We start from the raw sequence: 18,886 nt of genomic DNA on the forward strand, positions 1-18,886 counted from the left end.
CCAAAGTGTTTCGATATTTTTCCTATTTAAAACTTGACTCTTCTGTAGTTACATCGTGCACTAAGACCGACGGAAAATGTAAAGTTGCGCTTTTCTAGGCTGATATGGCTAGGAACTATACTCTCATTCCTGCGTAATAATCAAGAAACTTTACTGCCGTACCATGAGAGCAGCAGGCGTAATGATATGACGCAGCGCCTGAAAATAGTTCCTTTGTGTTGACGGAAGGTAGCCTATTTTCAGGCGCTGCGTCATATCATTACGCCTGCTGCTCTCATGGTACGGCAGTAAAGTTTTTTAAGAAATGCTAATGGACTTCTTGTCCACTTCAATGATGTATGCTAAGCTATGCTAAAAGTGGTACTGCCAGAACCGGAGATCGCCTGAATGGATTCAAAAACGGTAAAACTCAACAGTTTAACTCTGGGGGAGTTGTAAAATGAGCCTATTTCCAAAAAAAGTGGAGTATCCCTTTAAGCACACTTAGGAAAACTACAAAATGTCAAAAACATTAAAAGTGAACACCTTTATATTCACAAAATGCATTTTAAAGCATTTATCAAATGAAGGTGAGTAAATGATGACAGGATTCAAAATTTTGGTCGAACCATCCCTTTAAGTCGAATGTTAGTGTAAGAGCCAAAAACCCGTTGTCATGGCAACTGTAGTTACCTGCAGACCAGTGGAATGTTGCTATTAGGTGCTGGAACCTCAATGTCACGGAAAATATGCCTGGATTGCATCATTCAAACAGTCAACAACAAGCATACTCCACACACAACACAACAACACGACACATGCCAACAATACCATCTGCCATCACAAACACCTAAAAACATGAATATTCCCGCCATGTAAGCGTGAATCACATTAGTAACATAACACACTGTGATGTCCAGTCCCATATTAGCAGCAGGCACAGGAAGCTGTTCGTTTATTTTGGGATCAAATGAAGACAGGCACAGATGGGACGCTGTGAATATGGCACCATATGGGCAGACAAACAGAACTTCACTCATTTAATTGTCATTTAATAAGCAGCAAAGATGAAGATCTCTGACATGCAGAAAGTGGGTAAGAACCGCTGAAAGTGAATAAGGGCAGACTTGAAGATTGTCTGTGTCTCATCTCAATCTGTGGGGTTGGCGCAGTGTCAAAAACAGGGAGGGCTTTGGCATAATGCACTAATCTCCCAGCATGCTCTGGAGTGGAGACAGGTGCTCAAACCTGGCAGGGCTGACCAAAGTTTGAACTCAAAGATGTCAATTTAGAGGAATGTTGAACCAAGGTTATTACAGTAGATGTTAGTTACATGTGTGTTTGCATGTTTGTGTCAGCATGCGAGTTCCAGAGCATTCCGGCCCCGTTACATCTGGTATTAACAGCCACCCGGGTGATCCAATTGACCTTACAACAGATAATAATGACTGACTGCTCAAATAGTCAATTGTCTGTCGAGCTTTCAAGCTTACTGAACTGTCAGACACATTCAAACCTCCTTTTTTGGCAAATTCATTTGAATATGGTAAAAGGGTGTGGTTATGTCACATGTAATTTGGATAGGGACTAGAACAGCTTTACGAACAGCTTGCACCAAACAAACCCTCTTTTGGTGTTAAAGATCACTGTCTAGATTTATTTAAGATAAATGTTTACTAATGCTTTACTGGTATTTGCGCCATTATTTACAGACCTTCACCCATTTTGGACTTGACATGCTGTTATAGTTGCTGCTAGGAGGATGTGCCTAGAGAAAGATCACACTGAAGAAGAGAGAGACTTTTCCCCACTCATGTTCATTTATTTGGAACGCCCAGGGCCTGCCAGCGGCATAGGCGGAATTGCCAAATGCTAGGGGCGCAGCTCATCCACAGGGGCACCCAAATGAGTGTTTTTTTATTTTACTAACAGGGTACAATGGGGCTAAAGGGGAAAAAGGCACATTTGACATATATTTTCACATATTTTCTTTTAAAACACTAGATCTAGATCTAAACCACAAGTTTGTGCATACCTTGACGCGATCGCGGACAGCAGCGCAAGTTGATCCTGCGCTAATTTGATCTTATATTTAATGTTTTTAAAATGTTGTAGATTAATGTAGCAAAAAGAATCGCTAAAATGAATGTCTATATTTTGAGACAAATGTCTTGTTAACGATTTTCAGTTTCATTCAAGGTAATAAAAAAAAGCAACAGTTTGTCAATAACGTAAGAATATGTAAAAGTAAGGTATTTGGGGTAAAAAGCGCTCCTGCTGTCGGGGCGAAGGGCACAATAATTAACATGATAATAAACAGCTGGCTGACTTTTCCATTTGTTGACATGACATGGTTAGATTCAGATAGTAAATATAATGGATCAAATTGGGTGTCCATCTTAGAGAAAATCACCATATTTATACTGAAACCATCAAATTTAAAAAGATGATATTAATCATTTCATAACATTTATTTATTTGTTACTACACAGTAAAGCTTTATTAAATTATTATGGGATCTCATTCAGTGCTTTCAGAATCTTAAATTTTTTATGTAATTTTGTTTCTGTATTTTTAAAATGAACATATTTTAATGACAGTATATTTATTGAACAAAATTTTAAAAAAAAATTTATTTTTTAAATAAACCAAAAATAGTTTAGGCCTACTAAAACTTTTTTTTTTTTTTTACTTTACTAAAGTGATTGTTTTGAAAAACATATTACTTTAGCTAAAGTATTTGTATAACTATCAATACTTTGTGCCTTTTGCCCCATGCTGACGAGCCTCATTGCCCGTGTCTGGACTCTGGAGTAAAAGGTCCACCTTACCACCTCATACATTTATATGATTTTTTAAACGAACAAACAAACAAACCACTTTTATGATTCATCTTTTACACAAAATTTGCTCCATAAATACAAAAAATACAAAAAAACATTCTGCAATCATACACTATAGGAGTAGTGAAAAGCATTTTTCTTAGGGTGTGCCTTTAGCCCTGTTGTACCCTACTATTTTAATACTATTCATTTGAAATCCCCACAAAAACAACTACATTGCGGTCCGACACATCAATCTTCCCCCGCCCAGCAAGTGTTTGGAGTAAATCAGAAATAGAACGGGGCATTATTTATCGTCTGGAATTTGTCGTGTCGTACCGCGCCACATCCACTGTAGACAGCTTCAATGAATATAATGGATTCTATTTTCTTTTGTCGCTTCCTTTATCTAAATGCATAGTAGTAAGATGATACTAGTAACGTTCACTAATTTGAAATAGCTAGTTAGAGTTAACTTTTATTAATTATTATTATTTTTACCTTAAAGGGTAACTAAACCCTAAAACAACTTTTTTTATTTAATGATCTGTAAGGCTGGGGCTTTATTAATGCTGTTCATGATGCGCTTGTCTGAAGTATAAAATCATTGGTCACCCGTAAGCCAATCATATAACGCAATTACCTCTCTCTCTAACTTAAACATCACCTCCATTCAAAATGTTTAACAAACACTCTTCTTGTTCGGGCTTCAGTTTGCAAATGCCGGGAATATTCTCCACAACAGAGCGAATTGCATCCCATATCTCCATATCTGCGGTTGTAGCATTCCCGGCTGAACAGATGCAAGGTACTCTCAGGGACTGATGTTTAAAGAATTTTATTCCCAAAAACACCGTAAGAGCTAAATGAAAGCAAACAGACAAATATTAGTCATCTCACTAATCATTATACATGTCCATAACAAACACATGAGAATGCAGATGTGCAATTTAATTGGCTTTAGTAAATAGTGTCACCTCAAATGTTTAGTGAGCAGGCTAATGTAATAACCTTGCCTTTATTTTACTATATAAAACCTGAATATGCATTATAAATTGTTTTAATTACTACAATCTCCTATTAGAGTGCTAAATGGACTAAATGACAACTAAATTAACTGAATTATTTTGTACAGCTGACGATCTCCATTCAGAGAGAAAACTAAAATATATGAAATGACCAAATAAAGGCCTAATTTCCTGCAAACAATCTATAGACGTTCAAATACGAAAAACGAAGCAATAATAGAGAGTTTTGCAGCATGTAACAGTAACAATCAATCACGCACACATTACATAACATATCACTGATTTACACTATTGTATAGTTTAACGTTATATCCTAACGACCCACTAACAGCTTCAAACGAGAACGAAACAACACTTTAGTCTCTCAAAATGTAGCATACGACAAATTAACACGGTACCTTGTGCCCTTCATCAGCCAGGAGCTAAGGGGGTAGAAAGAAACCTTTTTTAAAGCTATAATTTCAGAGTTTGGAAAACTCTCGTCTCACTTCTCTGGTAGCTTTGATCAGAATGACGCGTCACATAGAAAGTGCGCCAACATACACACAGCGCGCGCGCCACTGCACTTCCTTTTCACGGACTTCAAAATAAAAGCATGTGAGCTAAGTGACAGATGCTCTTGTAAAACAAAATAAAAAATACAATATCACCATTATGTATTCAGCGAAAATATTACTAAACCAAAACAAACAAATAAAGAGTATTTTAGCTCAGGTTTAGCAAGAGTCCCTTTTTAGTGAAAACCTTCAGTTATTCCATGACCACACCGCCCCTCTATGGCTGGAGGTAAAAGTGATGGCCCATTTTAGAGATAGGGAGATTTAATGGTCCTTTACAGCGGTCGTTTCCGATTTCCCTAACCTAAAATAAAATCTTAAACTCGGCGCTTAGCGTCTACGTCACGGCTCTCAGCCAGCCCGCTGTTCGTTGATTGGCCGGCTGTTTTCAGGCCGGAGGAAAACTGAGAGATAGGTCGCTATCTCAGACTGAGTACAGAAGCGAACAGAAATTGAGCGGAAGTACAAAGTCTGACGTAGTCAGGCTACCTCCAGAGACCCTGAACAGTAAAATTTTGTGACATAAAAGCGGTGAGAGTGGTTAAATAAATTACAAGCAGACACATCATTTACACCTGGTAGTACAGTAGCATGTCTCAAATGTGTCTCTGTGACCACTTTTAGTGTGATTTCATTGAGGGGATTGTCTACATACATTTACAATTACTATTTGAAAAAGGATAACAATTCTGCGAAATAACTGAATGTTGCCCACCTGTCGAGGTGTGTGGGGTTCTTGGTAACTGGGGAGGATTTTGAGGACCACGCTCCCGTTGGACTCCTTCAGCATATTCTGAAGAACCTTCGGGTCACTCCCGACCTCTTTTCCGTTCACCTCTTTGATGATGTCACCCACATGCAGCAAGCCCTGCTGATCTATCATGCCCCCGTGCAGAATCCGAGCAATCACCAGCTCTCCGCCCTCCACCCGAAACGTCACACCCTGGCAGACAAAACAGGATGTGATTCAAACAAAAGTGACACTATTTACTTTTAAAAAACTTTTTTTTGTGTGCTTCTTAAATATCAATTTCAACTTTATTCGATTAATTTACATTTATCGATCACTAGAGTAAAAGTGAGAGTGCAAAATAAAGCTATATATGAAAGAAAAAACATAATTCACCAAAAAAGTTATGGCTAATTTCCAAATGTGTAATTTTTATTAAATATACTTCTATCCATTGGACCCTTTTCAGGGACTGTGATGATGCATACTCTGTAAATCTATCAAGTGTTTTTTATATATACAGTATTTTCATTTTTTTTTTAAATTTATAACACAATACTTTGTTATTTTACCCTGGCATTTAATTACAAACAACTAGTCAACACTGCAAGGCTGATTCTGGTGGAGCTAATGAGGGAGTGACGATAAATTTCAAATGTAAAACTTTTCTAAATGCCGTAATCAATCTCTCGAATGTCCTGGAAATGCAATAGTGTATTTTTTTCTTGTGCTGTTGGACCAAATAATAATACAAAAAATGTTATTATATTATATTCTAATTATATTATATTACAAATTATAATAATACATTATAAATAGAAATCCATAATAATGTATACAATAATTATATAAATTATAATGATATTAATTATAATAATTATATTTAAAATTATTGCCTATAAATATACACTATATTTTTTATTCATATTTTGCTTTTATATTTTTTGTTTCTTTATCATTTTTGTTTAATTTTTAGTAATTTTGTTATGTGTTTTTGTTCGTTTTGTTAGCTATGTGATTTTGTGTTTTATTCGTTTTTATTCTTTTTAAATATAACTATTTATCTTCATTTGTTTTTATTTTAGTTTCAGTACTATTAGTTCAGTTTCAGTTGATTTTTTATTTATTTCCAGTTAGTAGGTTTAGTACTTCACCTTTAACTTTTTTCAGTTATTTGCCAATGCAACATTTAACTTATTTTTTTTCAGCATTATTTCAATTAACATTTTTTTTTTTATATATATATATATATATATACATTATTTGTTTTACTTTAACAATAACAACCCTGGTCCATGTACTGCTACAGAAGTCTAAAAGTGCTACAGTCCATGTTTCAAATCTGGAAATGTGAAAGGGCTCTATTTAGAGACAGTCGTTGTTTTTAACATTTGTTTGTGTTCTATTCGTGGCAAAGAAATGACACGCTTCATCTTTAAAGAGCAGCTCACATTACAATGCTCCATTTCAGTTTTATGAAAGTCATGTCTCGCTTATTTGAATATTTAGTTTCAGTTTTATTTGCACAGTGCTCACATTACCTACAGCTCCAAAAGAAACACACAACAAATAACAGCACACAGTTTGTGAGGTTACTGCAGATTGTCAGGTCTCACCAGGTGCTCTCCAGACACTTTGCGGATGCCCACCATCCTGACAGCATCAGGGGGAACAGGCTGGTTGATGAACGCAGGGTCCATGAACGCACAGGGGCTGGGAGGCGGAGTCTCGTAGCTTTTGGAAGCTACAGAGTCATGTGTTTCAAGCAAAGACTGTAGACAAAAAAACAGGTATTGAGAGAAACCACAATCTATAGGACACAATTGAAGATTTTGCTCTAGACTGAATCTCTGTACCTGAAAGTGAGGCTCTTTGAGGATGCAGACGAGCTCGTGTGCCGCCTGACTGTGAGATGTGAGGGTGGTGAGGTCTCTCAGGATGTCCTGCACTAACTCCAAATTATTGTCCCTCACCGCCTCCAGCTTTGGCTCTTCGTAGTGCTCTCGAGACTACACACACACACAAAACATTAAAAGTGCTTTTTAATATGAAGAAAATGTGAGGTCCGAACATGAGGGTGGGTAGATGATGACGGAATTTTGGTAAATGACCTGTAAAGGTGAGATTCGATTGGACTGACCAAATTTAGACATGATGGATGCTTTCTGCCACAGTTGTGAACACTTTTACAACACATCAGACATTGTATAGCACCAAAAGGAGCTAAGCTACTAACTTGACCATATGTTGCTGACAGCGGCTTTCAAAGCTATGGAAGCTTGTTCACACCACAGAATCCAAAAAATGTAAGATAATTGTCTTTTTTTCTCATAATTGCGAGTTTACATCTCTGAGATATAAACTCACAATTGCGAATTATAAAGTCAGAATTGCGGGATATTTCTTCAAAATTGTGAGATATAAACTATAAAAGTGTATTTTTTTCCCTCAGAATTTGACTTTATAACTTTATAAAAGTGTATATCTTACAATTTTGAAAAAATATCCCGCAATTCTGACTTTATAAATCGCATTTGCAACTTTTTTCAAAATTGTGAGATATAAACTTGCAATTACGAGTTGTAAAGTCTTTTTTAAAACTAGTTATAAAAATACTGATTTTTTTTAATCAGAATTGCACGTTTATATCTCACAATTTTGAAAAAAGAAGTCAAAATTGCACACAAAAAAAATTCAGAATTGCGAGAAAATAAGTATATAAATTTGCAAATACGAGTTATAAAGTCCAATTCTGAGGGAAAAAAATCCTCACTTTATATTTCACACTTCAGACTTTGTAAATCGCAATTGCCTGTTTATATCTCACATTTTCAATTTTGATAAATGGATCAAATATGATAACTATCTACAGACAGAGACCCAACTCTTAATTAAAGAAAAGCCTCATGTTGACAACTGGACATCAAGTTAAGAAAGTGGGTGGCTCACCACTGGACTCTCCATGATTCCTTTCAGAAAGATGAGGTCCAGGTCATTGGCTGTGGTGGAACTGGTGCTGTCACTCAAGGTGTCCAGAAGACTCAGCATTGCTGAGGACAGGAAGACAAAATGATTCAGGCCATTTCGTAACTGGTTTCATTGGTTTATTAGAACCATTGGCAGTCTATGCCATTGCCCCATTGGTGTCTAAGGTTCAGGCTGATAAATACTCCCTGTTTGTACAGAAATCTGGATTAAGTTTGAACCACAGCATGAGGGGACACCCAAACTACAGTTTAAAGTCACCATAAAATAAAAATGGCCAATTCTTGATTTCTTATGGAATATTGAAGTACTTATTATTATAAATGATTTATCAGTACACTAATAAATTTCATCTTGTTTGAGAAGCCGTTTCACTTGGATATATGTTACAACAGGGAAGAAAAGAAGTTTTCTTTCTTTCGTTTTTTGCCGACTTTAGGAGCGTGCACACAAATGACAAGCACTTCTGGAGACAAAAAACGTAGCAACCAAAAAATACATGAATAAAACATGATATTGAGATAATTATATTTATTTCGGAAGAACTCCCCTATACACTGTTAAAATGAGAAAAACATCAATGGGAAATACATGTATTTCCCACTGATCAAAGACAAAGTTCTTTCTGGGCAACTCATTATTTAAACAAGCCTTATTAAAAGCATCTCAAATCATGTTCCAAGGCAGATCAGAGAGACAGCAGATGATTTATAGTCTTCTATGAGTCATTTTGCTCAAATAATGTTTATAGATTGCTTGAATAGCCATAATTATTTATCCATTGAAGTCCTTGTTTGTACATACCTAAGATGCTAAAAAAAAAGACATGTTTCTTTTCATACTTGAGAAGCACTGGAACAGCCACGAGAGAAGATCAATGCAGCGGAGAACCATCAAAGCTGAATCTCCTCATCCTCAAACAGAGTTTATTTTAATGAGAAAAAAAAGAGAGATCCACGAGACCCTCATGGTTGATCTGCACCATACTTTTCCAATAAGAAACAGACCTGGACTGCAAGCAAAGCCAGTCAAGCACATTTCTTCTACAGTGTGGAGTGTCTAGAAACCACTCAGTTGTAGCATGTGCAGAATGAGGCCTGGCATTGTCTTGCTTACCAGGAAAGATGCCATCTTGATATATGTCAGTATATGTTGTACAATTCCAATATACTCCACATCAATGGTACCTTCACACATATGCAAGTCAGCCATGCTGTTTCTTGTCTTGCCCTACATGGACTGAGATTTCTCTTGATTTCCTCAATCTTTTCACAATACTATGTATGGTAGATGGCGAAAGACCTAAATACTTTGTGTGTTGGAGCCATTAAAATAAAAATTTGTTTATATTTACAAAAATACAATTATTTGGTCAGTGAAAACATTTGAAAAAAAATCTTTGTATTTTTGTCAAGAGGTTTAAAAGAATGAACAAATCACAGATTCTGTATTTTATTGCGTTTTACAAAATGTCCCAACTTTTCTGGAATTGGGGTATAAAAGCCAACTTTTAATGTCTTTATAATATCACGCTTTTTTACTCACACAGTATAAATGAGTCTTTATGGGTGGTGTTCCTCACAAGAGGATTATCATATTTGGGTCCTTGGTATAATATATAGGCTACCTACATGGTATAAATTAAAATCTTAAAAGTAGATTTTTTAATACTAATGAAATAAACCGCCACTTAAGTGTACTTAAAGAGAGTGCACTTTCATGACTGTTAATTGACACACACTTAAGTGCACTTTGTAATAATGTCAAATTACATATAAAGATGTACTTGAATCCAACATGTAATGGGTAAAAAAAAAAAAGAAGCTCTCTAAAGTTCAGCTAACTGCATTTCATATAAAACTAAACTATAATACATTTTCATTTAATTGCAATTAACATGTAATTAAGTGTCTGAAAACAATACATTCAGTTTGCATTGAGTATACTCTTGTAAAGTATATCCTTTCCCAACTAAGTACACTTTTTAAAAGTATGCTAAAGTGTACTTCTTTTTCACAGCAAATGACTAGTGTTTGGAACCGAGTTTGTGATCTGGGTTCTAATGAGATAGAAATCCAAAGCAGCTAAAGGAGTTTTGCTAAAACTCTATACCGCTCATTTCTCTTTTAGATTCTTTTGTTGTTGTTGTTGATGATGGTGTTCTCCGTGAGCAAAGATGATTAGGTCGCATACTTCTGAGAGAGTCCTTCGCCAGCCAAACAACAACCACTGAGATTAATGTGAATGTTAAAGGAGAGCCCTCGCCAGGTTTTATAGACCTCTTTGCTATAATTAATACCACAGCTCTGTAATGTATATCTCTATGGAAACACATCCTACTGGTGTGTCTCTGAGCAGAAGGGTCAAGCTCATTACTAGCTTCATGTCGACATCCTGCCGAGACTTACTGACATTTAAGCTGAAAGGACAGACCAAAGAAATACACACATTTATTGAGTCTGAGCCCTGAGACTTAGAAGCTATGCTTGATTAGAATTCTAAAACATGTTTAATGGAGAGGTGTACGGAACGTATACGTGACTAACTTTTGCAAATGTACCTGTAGGACATGCCTTGATGTTCAACAAGAATCTGTCACTGTATACTGTCACATTATGTCTTTCTCACATGCACTGCAGCACTGGTTACATTCAGGTCTCTGAAATTCTGCAGTGCTTATCTATATGTAAGAGCTGCATTACTGCTGTTTATTTTCCCAACTCAGGGCTAAGCGTTTGGCTTCTGACTCATTTCCATTCCACCACTCCTTCAGAAATGGAGAAAGCTTGTAGTATTTAGTTTCCACAGTACAACAGTCATTTCCTGGAACTATTAACCTTCCTTTACACTCATACTGCATGAAGCCCGGCTGACAAAACAAATAAGGTTACGATTTGGCATACTGCACTAATTTATTTAAATTAATCATCCCATGACTTTCAAATGTCAAATTTGGCCACTGTTTTTTACTTTATTCCTATTTTTGCTTTCATTTAAAGGGACATTTTATCACGTGGAGCTCAAACTTGAGACTGATTGTTTCTCCTAATAATATTGATCCAGCACCAGTAACATTCAATTCATTTCATAAACACAAGGCAAATTAGCTCATCTATTTCATATTGCATAAGCAATCAAACAGTTTTCATAATTAGAGATGGCCATGTATTTAACAAAGAATTCAGCCATTCAATGTTATTCGATGTCTCAATATTTATGTATTTGCTCTTAAATACCTTCATAAACACGTATAGTCAGTAAAAAAGACATTGTTGCCAATTTGATTTGCTTTATACATATATATATTTAAAAAAATAAATATATATTTTTATAGTTATATATATAGTTATTATAGCAGCCAATAAATAATTGTATTAATGATTTATTACATTTCTTTTTTAAATAAATGTTTGTGTGTCACTTAAACCTCCAACTCATTTCTGCAAGTGATCTAGTAAATGCAATCGGTTCATTCCCTAGAGCCCAAATTATTACTCACATTTATTCTCATTTACTTGAATAAAAATGCCTCAACCATATTTCCAAACCTCTCATGGGGTTTAATGGATCTTCTTCAAATCTTCTGGGCTAAATTTCTTAAGCTTTAATGCTTTTTGTCTTATCTTTTACTAATGATCTTATATTGGTTTGTGCATTTGGTACTGTACACACTCACTCATAACAGTGGCTATACTTAAAAAATAAAATAAAAATAAAAAACTCTTACAATTAAAAGTCCCCCAAAAATGTATTTACTCATACTAAAAGACAAAATTAGGGCCCTGACATAAGCGAAAAGTCCATTTTACACTTTCAACAGCCCTCCAAAAAGGATCACTAGCTAAATATCTACAATAACAGTGAAAATATTTCAGTCCAACTTTATATTAAGTGTCTAAAACTACTGTACTAACATTTAATACAATGCACTTATTGCATATATACATGTTTTTACTTTTTTATTTTTATTTTTTTATTTAACAGGGACAATGTACAATATATGTACTGTACCAGATTTAGCTAAAAGCTAATTCCCATCTGCAGTCCCTGGGCAGGTGCCAAAAGCGTGCAAAATATTACAATAAAACCATAATAACCAACATCAGAAATACAAATACAAAAATATTGAACATTGTACTTACAATTGAACATTGTACTTACATTTAAAAATACCTGCATGTAATAACAAATCTGTAATTGGTTTCTGTATTTACATCAATAAATACAGTGTTGACCCTTCAACCCAACCTTAGTTTTAGTGACTTAATGGAATTGTCGTGATAACTTGAGTAAATGGGCAGTGGATTTCTTGTTAAAGTGACGTGACGTGAAGGCCAAGTATGGTAACCCATACTCAGGGTTACCTTAGTTGCTCAAGGGCACCTCGGTGGTGGGTATTGAGGGTGGAAGAGAGCACTGTTCATTCACTCCCCCACCTACATTTTTCCTGCTGGTATTGAGAATTGAACTGGCAACCTTCGGGTTACAAGTCTGATGCTTTGCATAGGACTGGGTAAGTGTTAAACATAAATGTTGACATTAAGTGTTATTTTATGTGTTTTTTAAGTGAAGGGAAAGACCTTTTAGTGTTTAATGCTGTTATTTTTTACATTTAAAAGAGTTTTTGTATGTTTAAGTTTTTGTTAGTTTCATTCAAAGTTGTCAGAACTCAAAAAAATAAATACAAAGTGTTGTGTTCATTTTTTGTTGTTGAGCCAACTGTAACCGCAACTGAGCCAAGTGTAATGGGCTATATGCACGCATAACTTTTGATTACGTTTGATGCAAGGATGCTCGTGCGTTTCCGGTTGGGGAGATTTAAAGCGGAGGAAAACGGGATTATGGCAGAGTCTTCAAAATTTACTGTCCTCTCGTCTTTGAAACGAAACTTTAATACGTTTAGATGTAATTTTATATATAGTTATGTTTATTTAATATAATAAACAAAGAAGCATAAACAAAATGAGGGGTGTCTGTTTTGTCTGTTTTTGTGACTAACGTTTCTTTATTATAGCAATAGAGTATAAAAACCAATATAAATTCTCGGTACAGCATTGGACTCTACGATCGGCGGAAGTAATCCAGCATCCTTAGACCTTCACCGGAAATACCGCCGTGCATAGAGCCCATTGCAATCCTTTTATGATCTACTTACAATGCCAGATGTATATCTGATCCACAGAAACTAATATTGTCTGGAAATTAAGCATGTAATAAAAAATTATTCTAATATCTCCCTATAAACCTTACAGAGACAGATCTTTCTGATATGAAAGGGTTGAAGTATTTAAAAACGTCTGGAGAATACTGCATTATATGTAAAGGTTTAAAGGTCCAGTCATCTGAAATATTTTTGTACATTAATACCCTACTTTGCCTGATTGTGCATCATTACAACTATCATTATTCGTATTTATTTTTCCCAATTTATAAACCACTTCATAAAAGCATGGGCTAAATGAATTTTTTTTTAAGTAATGCCCAGGTGACACTAGTCTCGCATAGTCATACCTTCGGACTGACGGCAGGTATTCATTGGCCAAGAGGACGGCTTACCGTCATGTAAAGCAATTACAGTTAATTTCGTTTCACATCATGTTTAGGGGCGTGAAAATGTAAAGTTGATGTCCCTACGACAACAGACTGGCATGCATCAAATAAATGATTAATTCAATAACTTTGTTCAAGTTAACTGCAACAATGGCGGTGCATACTCCACATACTCTTGAAAATCCAGTTTAGTTCATCCTGATAAGTATTGTCACAGTTGTAAACACAATGTCTTTTTTCTTCTAAGAGGGGGTTTGGCGTCACAGCGGCTTTGTTTCCAGGAGGACCGTTAAAGAACACAACACACACATCCGCCGTAAATCCCGTAGAATTCAACCAATCAGATGACATGATGTGAAATCACATATCATCCCCAGAACAACTGATCAAATCTCCTTCGCTCCATCTGCGATCCCACTGTAGTTGTGAATTTGAATCTGAGTTCCTAGATGCAGTCTGTCATTATTACACCCATAATTCCCTCTACTGATTCCTCAACAGCTTGACACATCACACCTACAATATTAAAAGGCTCATCTTGTTGGTCTTTCAAAAATGTTAATAGGAAATGTCAGCCCGCCTACTCATGCAATATACCCAGACGGCCTACAGGTGTGTAAGCACGTGATTGAATGTAATCATGCATAATTCAACAGGCAGATTGAATATTAATGAGGCTGATGCTGCTTACTGTGTTCGGGAAGGACACGTTGTCAATATGTTGTTGCCAACCATCTCAAGTGTCACTGGAAGTTTAATTCAGAATAAAAAGTTGAGTCTAACAATACTGATTTATAACCAAGGAAACTGTCCGTATAAATATGAGAAAACTGCTTTTTTTTTTTTTGTGAAAAGATGCAATGGAATGTATTCCACTCATAAATGACTGTATTTTGAACATCAGAGAAAGGGAGTAGAGAGAGAGAGAGAGAGAGAGAGAGAGAGAGAGAGAGAGAGAGGGAGGAAATGTGGAAATAAAGGCAGCTATAACAAACACAGGATGTGCCTCATGCACAAAGCTTATTGGACACTAGTTTGTCACTTCTCTTTCAATGCACCCCTCCCTGTCTCTCCTCTCTCCACACACACACACACACACACACACACATTCTGCTCTAGAGAGGAATGAAAAAAATGTATGACAATTTACATGAAGCCTGTATGAATAAGGGTATTAATAATTCATTCATAAGGTCTTAGATTTTACACTATTCAATAGTGTCACGCATTATAGCACTATAAAACACATGAAATGAGCTGTTGGTTAACATGATGCCAAACATGTATAATGTTACATTCTTTATAGCCTTAGTACATTTTCATGTTCACATCCAGTATTGATGATTTGGATCAAATCTTAAATTTGCAAATGTAAAAGATCAGAAATCCTATTAGTTATTTTTTATTGGACATACTGGTTCTACAAGATAAATTACACACAATTATATCCCATGTGAACTTTGACACATTGAGTCATGTTGCTAAATAGGACTAAAGATATCAACCTGGAAGAGGTGATTTCATTTTCGTAGGGAAACGCAACAAAAGCATACTGTGAATTGATTTGATTATTTCTGTGGCGTTTTGTAGTATTAGCTGGTTTATTTCATTCTAAAACAACCCACTGTATATCAAATATCAAAATGTATTTCAATTTGACACCCTCACTTAATTGAATGTGTTAGTCCTTTACTAAACAACTGCTTACATAAGCTTTTGCATCTTGTCTTGTTTTACCTTATTGGCATTGATGAAATAATTAAGTATTATAATGTATCAGAAGTTATGGAAATAAATATAATAGATTGCATTATGTATGTGGTATATTGGTATATTTTGCATTGCATTAGGAATGCTTTTAAAATACAAAATATATACACCAATAAAAAGTGCTACCATTTACGATTATTACTATTATTCATAATTATGGTTAGTGATTTGAACAAACTCCTAACCCTATTAAATGCACGTAACTTGCGGAGAGGTTTCTGTAATCAAACGAACAATTAATTTGACCTGATAGAATACCATGAATAGGAAAAAATATAATCACAATGATAGCAATTATGAAAATATGTTTATAGTGCACAAATAATGCCTAATGATTATGATTCATCTAACTTTTAAACATTTTAATTTAACACCGAAAGTGGTATGACTTGATCATGTTATTATCAACTACAATGAGAATATGACAACTCTCGATACCAACATTTCATAGGCATTTCAATCAATTCATCCATTATTGTAGTTGCATGTACAGTTATAACTGCAAAACCACAACACAAACTAAAGTCCCTATTTATCCAGTGACACCACAGCATGCTTTTAAAGAGCTGAGCTGATCTTTTGTTCTCTGTGTCTTACCTCCTGGACCCTCTAGAGATCTGATCGATCCAATCTCCTCCAGGGACAATCTATAGAGACTTCCAGCCATAGTTCGAACCTCTTTTGCTGCCTTTAATTCACATGCGCTCCTTCTCTACTTTCTGTTCCTTATCTTTTTTCATCTCCTTGACGTCAGCATCAGTTACCAGAAAGCCCCTCATCCTCTCATTCTTTTTCTTGCTTGTCCCTTCCTAGATATTTAATTTCTTGACTGCTCCCTCCCCGTCTGGTAACACCTCAGGCTTCCTTGTTTTTCCCGTTTTAGTCTTCTCTCTTTATCCCCCCTCCCTATAAAAGGTAGTTTGAGGCAGCATAAACAACTGGGCGTCTTTGCATTCTGCCTCTTAATTTGCTTCTATCTGACTTTAACAGGTCTGTTTCCAAATACACAGGTTGCCAGAAAATTTCAGCCTCCTCCCCATCACTCCCTCTCAACAGCTGAAGACTGTGTCTGTCTTAATGCCTGATAGACCCACTGAGAAAGCTCAAAACTAAACGCAGAGACCTAATAAGAGGAGACAATGCAGAAGAGGGAAAGACAGAATATAGAAGAACAGAGGAGGAAGACAAAATGACTAATGCAATTGCGAACAAAGAGTGGAAATTCTCTGTAGGAAAGAAGAATTACTTAAGAGATCTCTAAAAGCTAATCTCCTTAAATGTTTCTCCTATGAAATTACATTACGAGTAAATGGAGTCTTTTATTTAAGTCTCTTAGATCTCAGATGCTGTAGATTTTCAGATCTCAACAACATCTCAAACCCTGCCAATATGCGTCTGCAATCAGAGATCTCAACTTTTCAATGAAACATTTCTTGTGACTGAGGTATGATCTGAGCTGTCATATCCACACTGAAAAACAAGTAAAATTTACTCAAATTACTCAAACAAGTTTTTTCATTTAGGCAAAATTCAAATCCTAATAACTAAGTAGCCTAAAAGTGCTGCTATTTTTCTATTTGAAATGTTCCTACTTTTCTTTTGGAGGTCTCCTACAATAGATTTACAACATGCATACAAGGTAAAAGAAAAGGGAAAATTTTCTCATAATATACATTGCACATCACATCTTTCTCACACTTTCTCAAATGGTTTGATAAAGGATCAGGTCTCTCTAAATCCCTCCTTTCTGAGAGCCTGCTCTGCTCTGATTGGTCAGATGGCCCACTCTGTTGTGATTGGTGGTCAACAGCCTACAGTCGGAAATTAAACGTCCATTATCATATCTGAATTTCAGCTCCAGAGGCTTCTTCAGCACTTGTATACAAAGTTATACAAACTGTAACAATGGAGTCAGTTTTACTGTATCAATTTGAGCTCCTTTGGAAGTGCATGCAAAGTGGATTTGCTTTCGCAGCGCTGAACAGCATCTGCTTGACATGTCGACAACACGAATCAAACTCTTCCAGAACTCAGCAACAACTACAGTGTTTGAGGGGGGGTCAAAGCAGACATTGGGTGTGTTTTACTTGAAGCGGCACTGCACAGACCGATCGGTGTATGACATCAAAGTCCTGCGAGAGCAATTCGAAAGCATACGGAAACATCTACTCTCTAATTTCTCTTCTCTAGCGGTATTTTGATGTCATACACTGATCGGTCTGCACAGCGCCGCATCAAGACGAACACACCAATTGTTTGCGGGCAGCCAATGATAATTTTAGGATGGCATTATGCAAATTTGTTACAAACCCACATAGGTTTGTGCAGGAAGCAAGACTGGAATTACTGACGACTCATTTCATGGAGTTTAGAATCGGTTCTTTCTTTAATTTTTGCAAACCTTTTACATTCACAAACAGCTATATTACACACTACATGAAAGGTATATATCCGAAAAAGCATAATAGGGGCACTTTAAGTAAAATTTACAAAACAAATATGTACGTAAACAGTACTTTTGATTTTACTACATTTTTTAAAGTCCCCCTGTAGTCAATCATTTTATCTCTTAAAACTCACATTTGAAAACCGAAATGACATATTTAAATGTTTTTTCCTTGAAAAAAAATTATTCATGCCTTAGCTTGAATGTAACTACACCATTGCCTCATTTAGTATATGTAGTTCTATGAATATGCAAATTAGCCCCACCCCCACTCACACCAGCTCAGATGATGATCACACTTTGACGTGATTGGTTACAAGGTAGTTTGTGACGTCAGAAACACAAGCGTTTTCAACCCGTATAAAGTATACATGTGTAAAGTATGTAATAAAGTAATTCATGTGACTAGTGGTTCTAGTGATGCGAGTACTTGGCTTGCTCAAAAAAGCAACTATATTTACAAAATATTAATCTCCAACGCACATTCCCGAGAGCACCACAACGCACGAGAGCAGGCTTTGTTGTGTGAGTGAGTGTTGGAGATAAATATTTTGTAAATAAAATAGTTTTTTTGCGTAAATTAAAAAAAAGCAGCAAAATAACACTTTTTCCAGTGCACATTAATTTGTTTGTAGCCACACTACAGTTAATTCGTCAATACAGGCTGTAATTTGGTACTTTGATATCTTTTAAAGCAGTTAAAGTAACCTGCTGGTGACCCTTTAATATGAGTTAACAAGGGCATGAAAAATACCAACGCTTGGCATATAAAAATCAACTACAAATACAATTTCAGATTGAAAAAATATTAATAAACTTTGAACATGACTTGAACAGGCTTTGGTGTGGCAGGCATGACGTGAACAGGCTCTGGTGTGGCAGGCATGACGTGAACAGGCTCTGGTGTGGCAGGCATGACGTGAACAGGCTCTGGTGTGGCAGGCATTATGTGAACAGGCTCTGGTGTGGCAGGCATGACGTGAACAGGCTCTGGTGTGGCAGGCATGACGTGAATAGGC

General features: G+C 35.9%; 1 protein-coding gene across 3 annotated transcripts in view; it reads right to left on the reverse strand.

The window, feature by feature from the left end:
- The window catches only part of mpp2b (MAGUK p55 scaffold protein 2b), a 46,391-nt gene that overhangs the window by 13,922 nt on the left and 13,583 nt on the right, over nt 1–18,886 (reverse strand). Inside the window, exons 1-5 of one of the 3 annotated variants that reach the window (XM_056245836.1) lie at nt 16,019–16,117; nt 8,066–8,166; nt 6,973–7,125; nt 6,733–6,888; nt 5,102–5,329 (exon numbers count right to left, since the gene is read on the reverse strand). In XM_056245836.1, the coding sequence (XP_056101811.1) occupies nt 5,102–5,329; nt 6,733–6,888; nt 6,973–7,125; nt 8,066–8,166; nt 16,019–16,088 (708 nt within the window). In that variant the 5' untranslated portion in view covers nt 16,089–16,117. Of the gene's footprint in view, nt 1–5,101; nt 5,330–6,732; nt 6,889–6,972; nt 7,126–8,065; nt 8,167–16,018; nt 16,118–18,886 lie in introns of those variants that run through there. The other 2 variants (XM_056245837.1, XM_056245838.1) reach the window with 2 other exon arrangements.

The sequence above is a fragment of the Rhinichthys klamathensis genome, unplaced genomic scaffold (genome assembly GCF_029890125.1).
Source record: "Rhinichthys klamathensis goyatoka isolate OS25496 unplaced genomic scaffold, OSU_Roscu_1.1 h1tg000035l_1, whole genome shotgun sequence".
In the NCBI taxonomy this organism is placed as follows: Eukaryota; Metazoa; Chordata; class Actinopteri; order Cypriniformes; family Leuciscidae; genus Rhinichthys; species Rhinichthys klamathensis.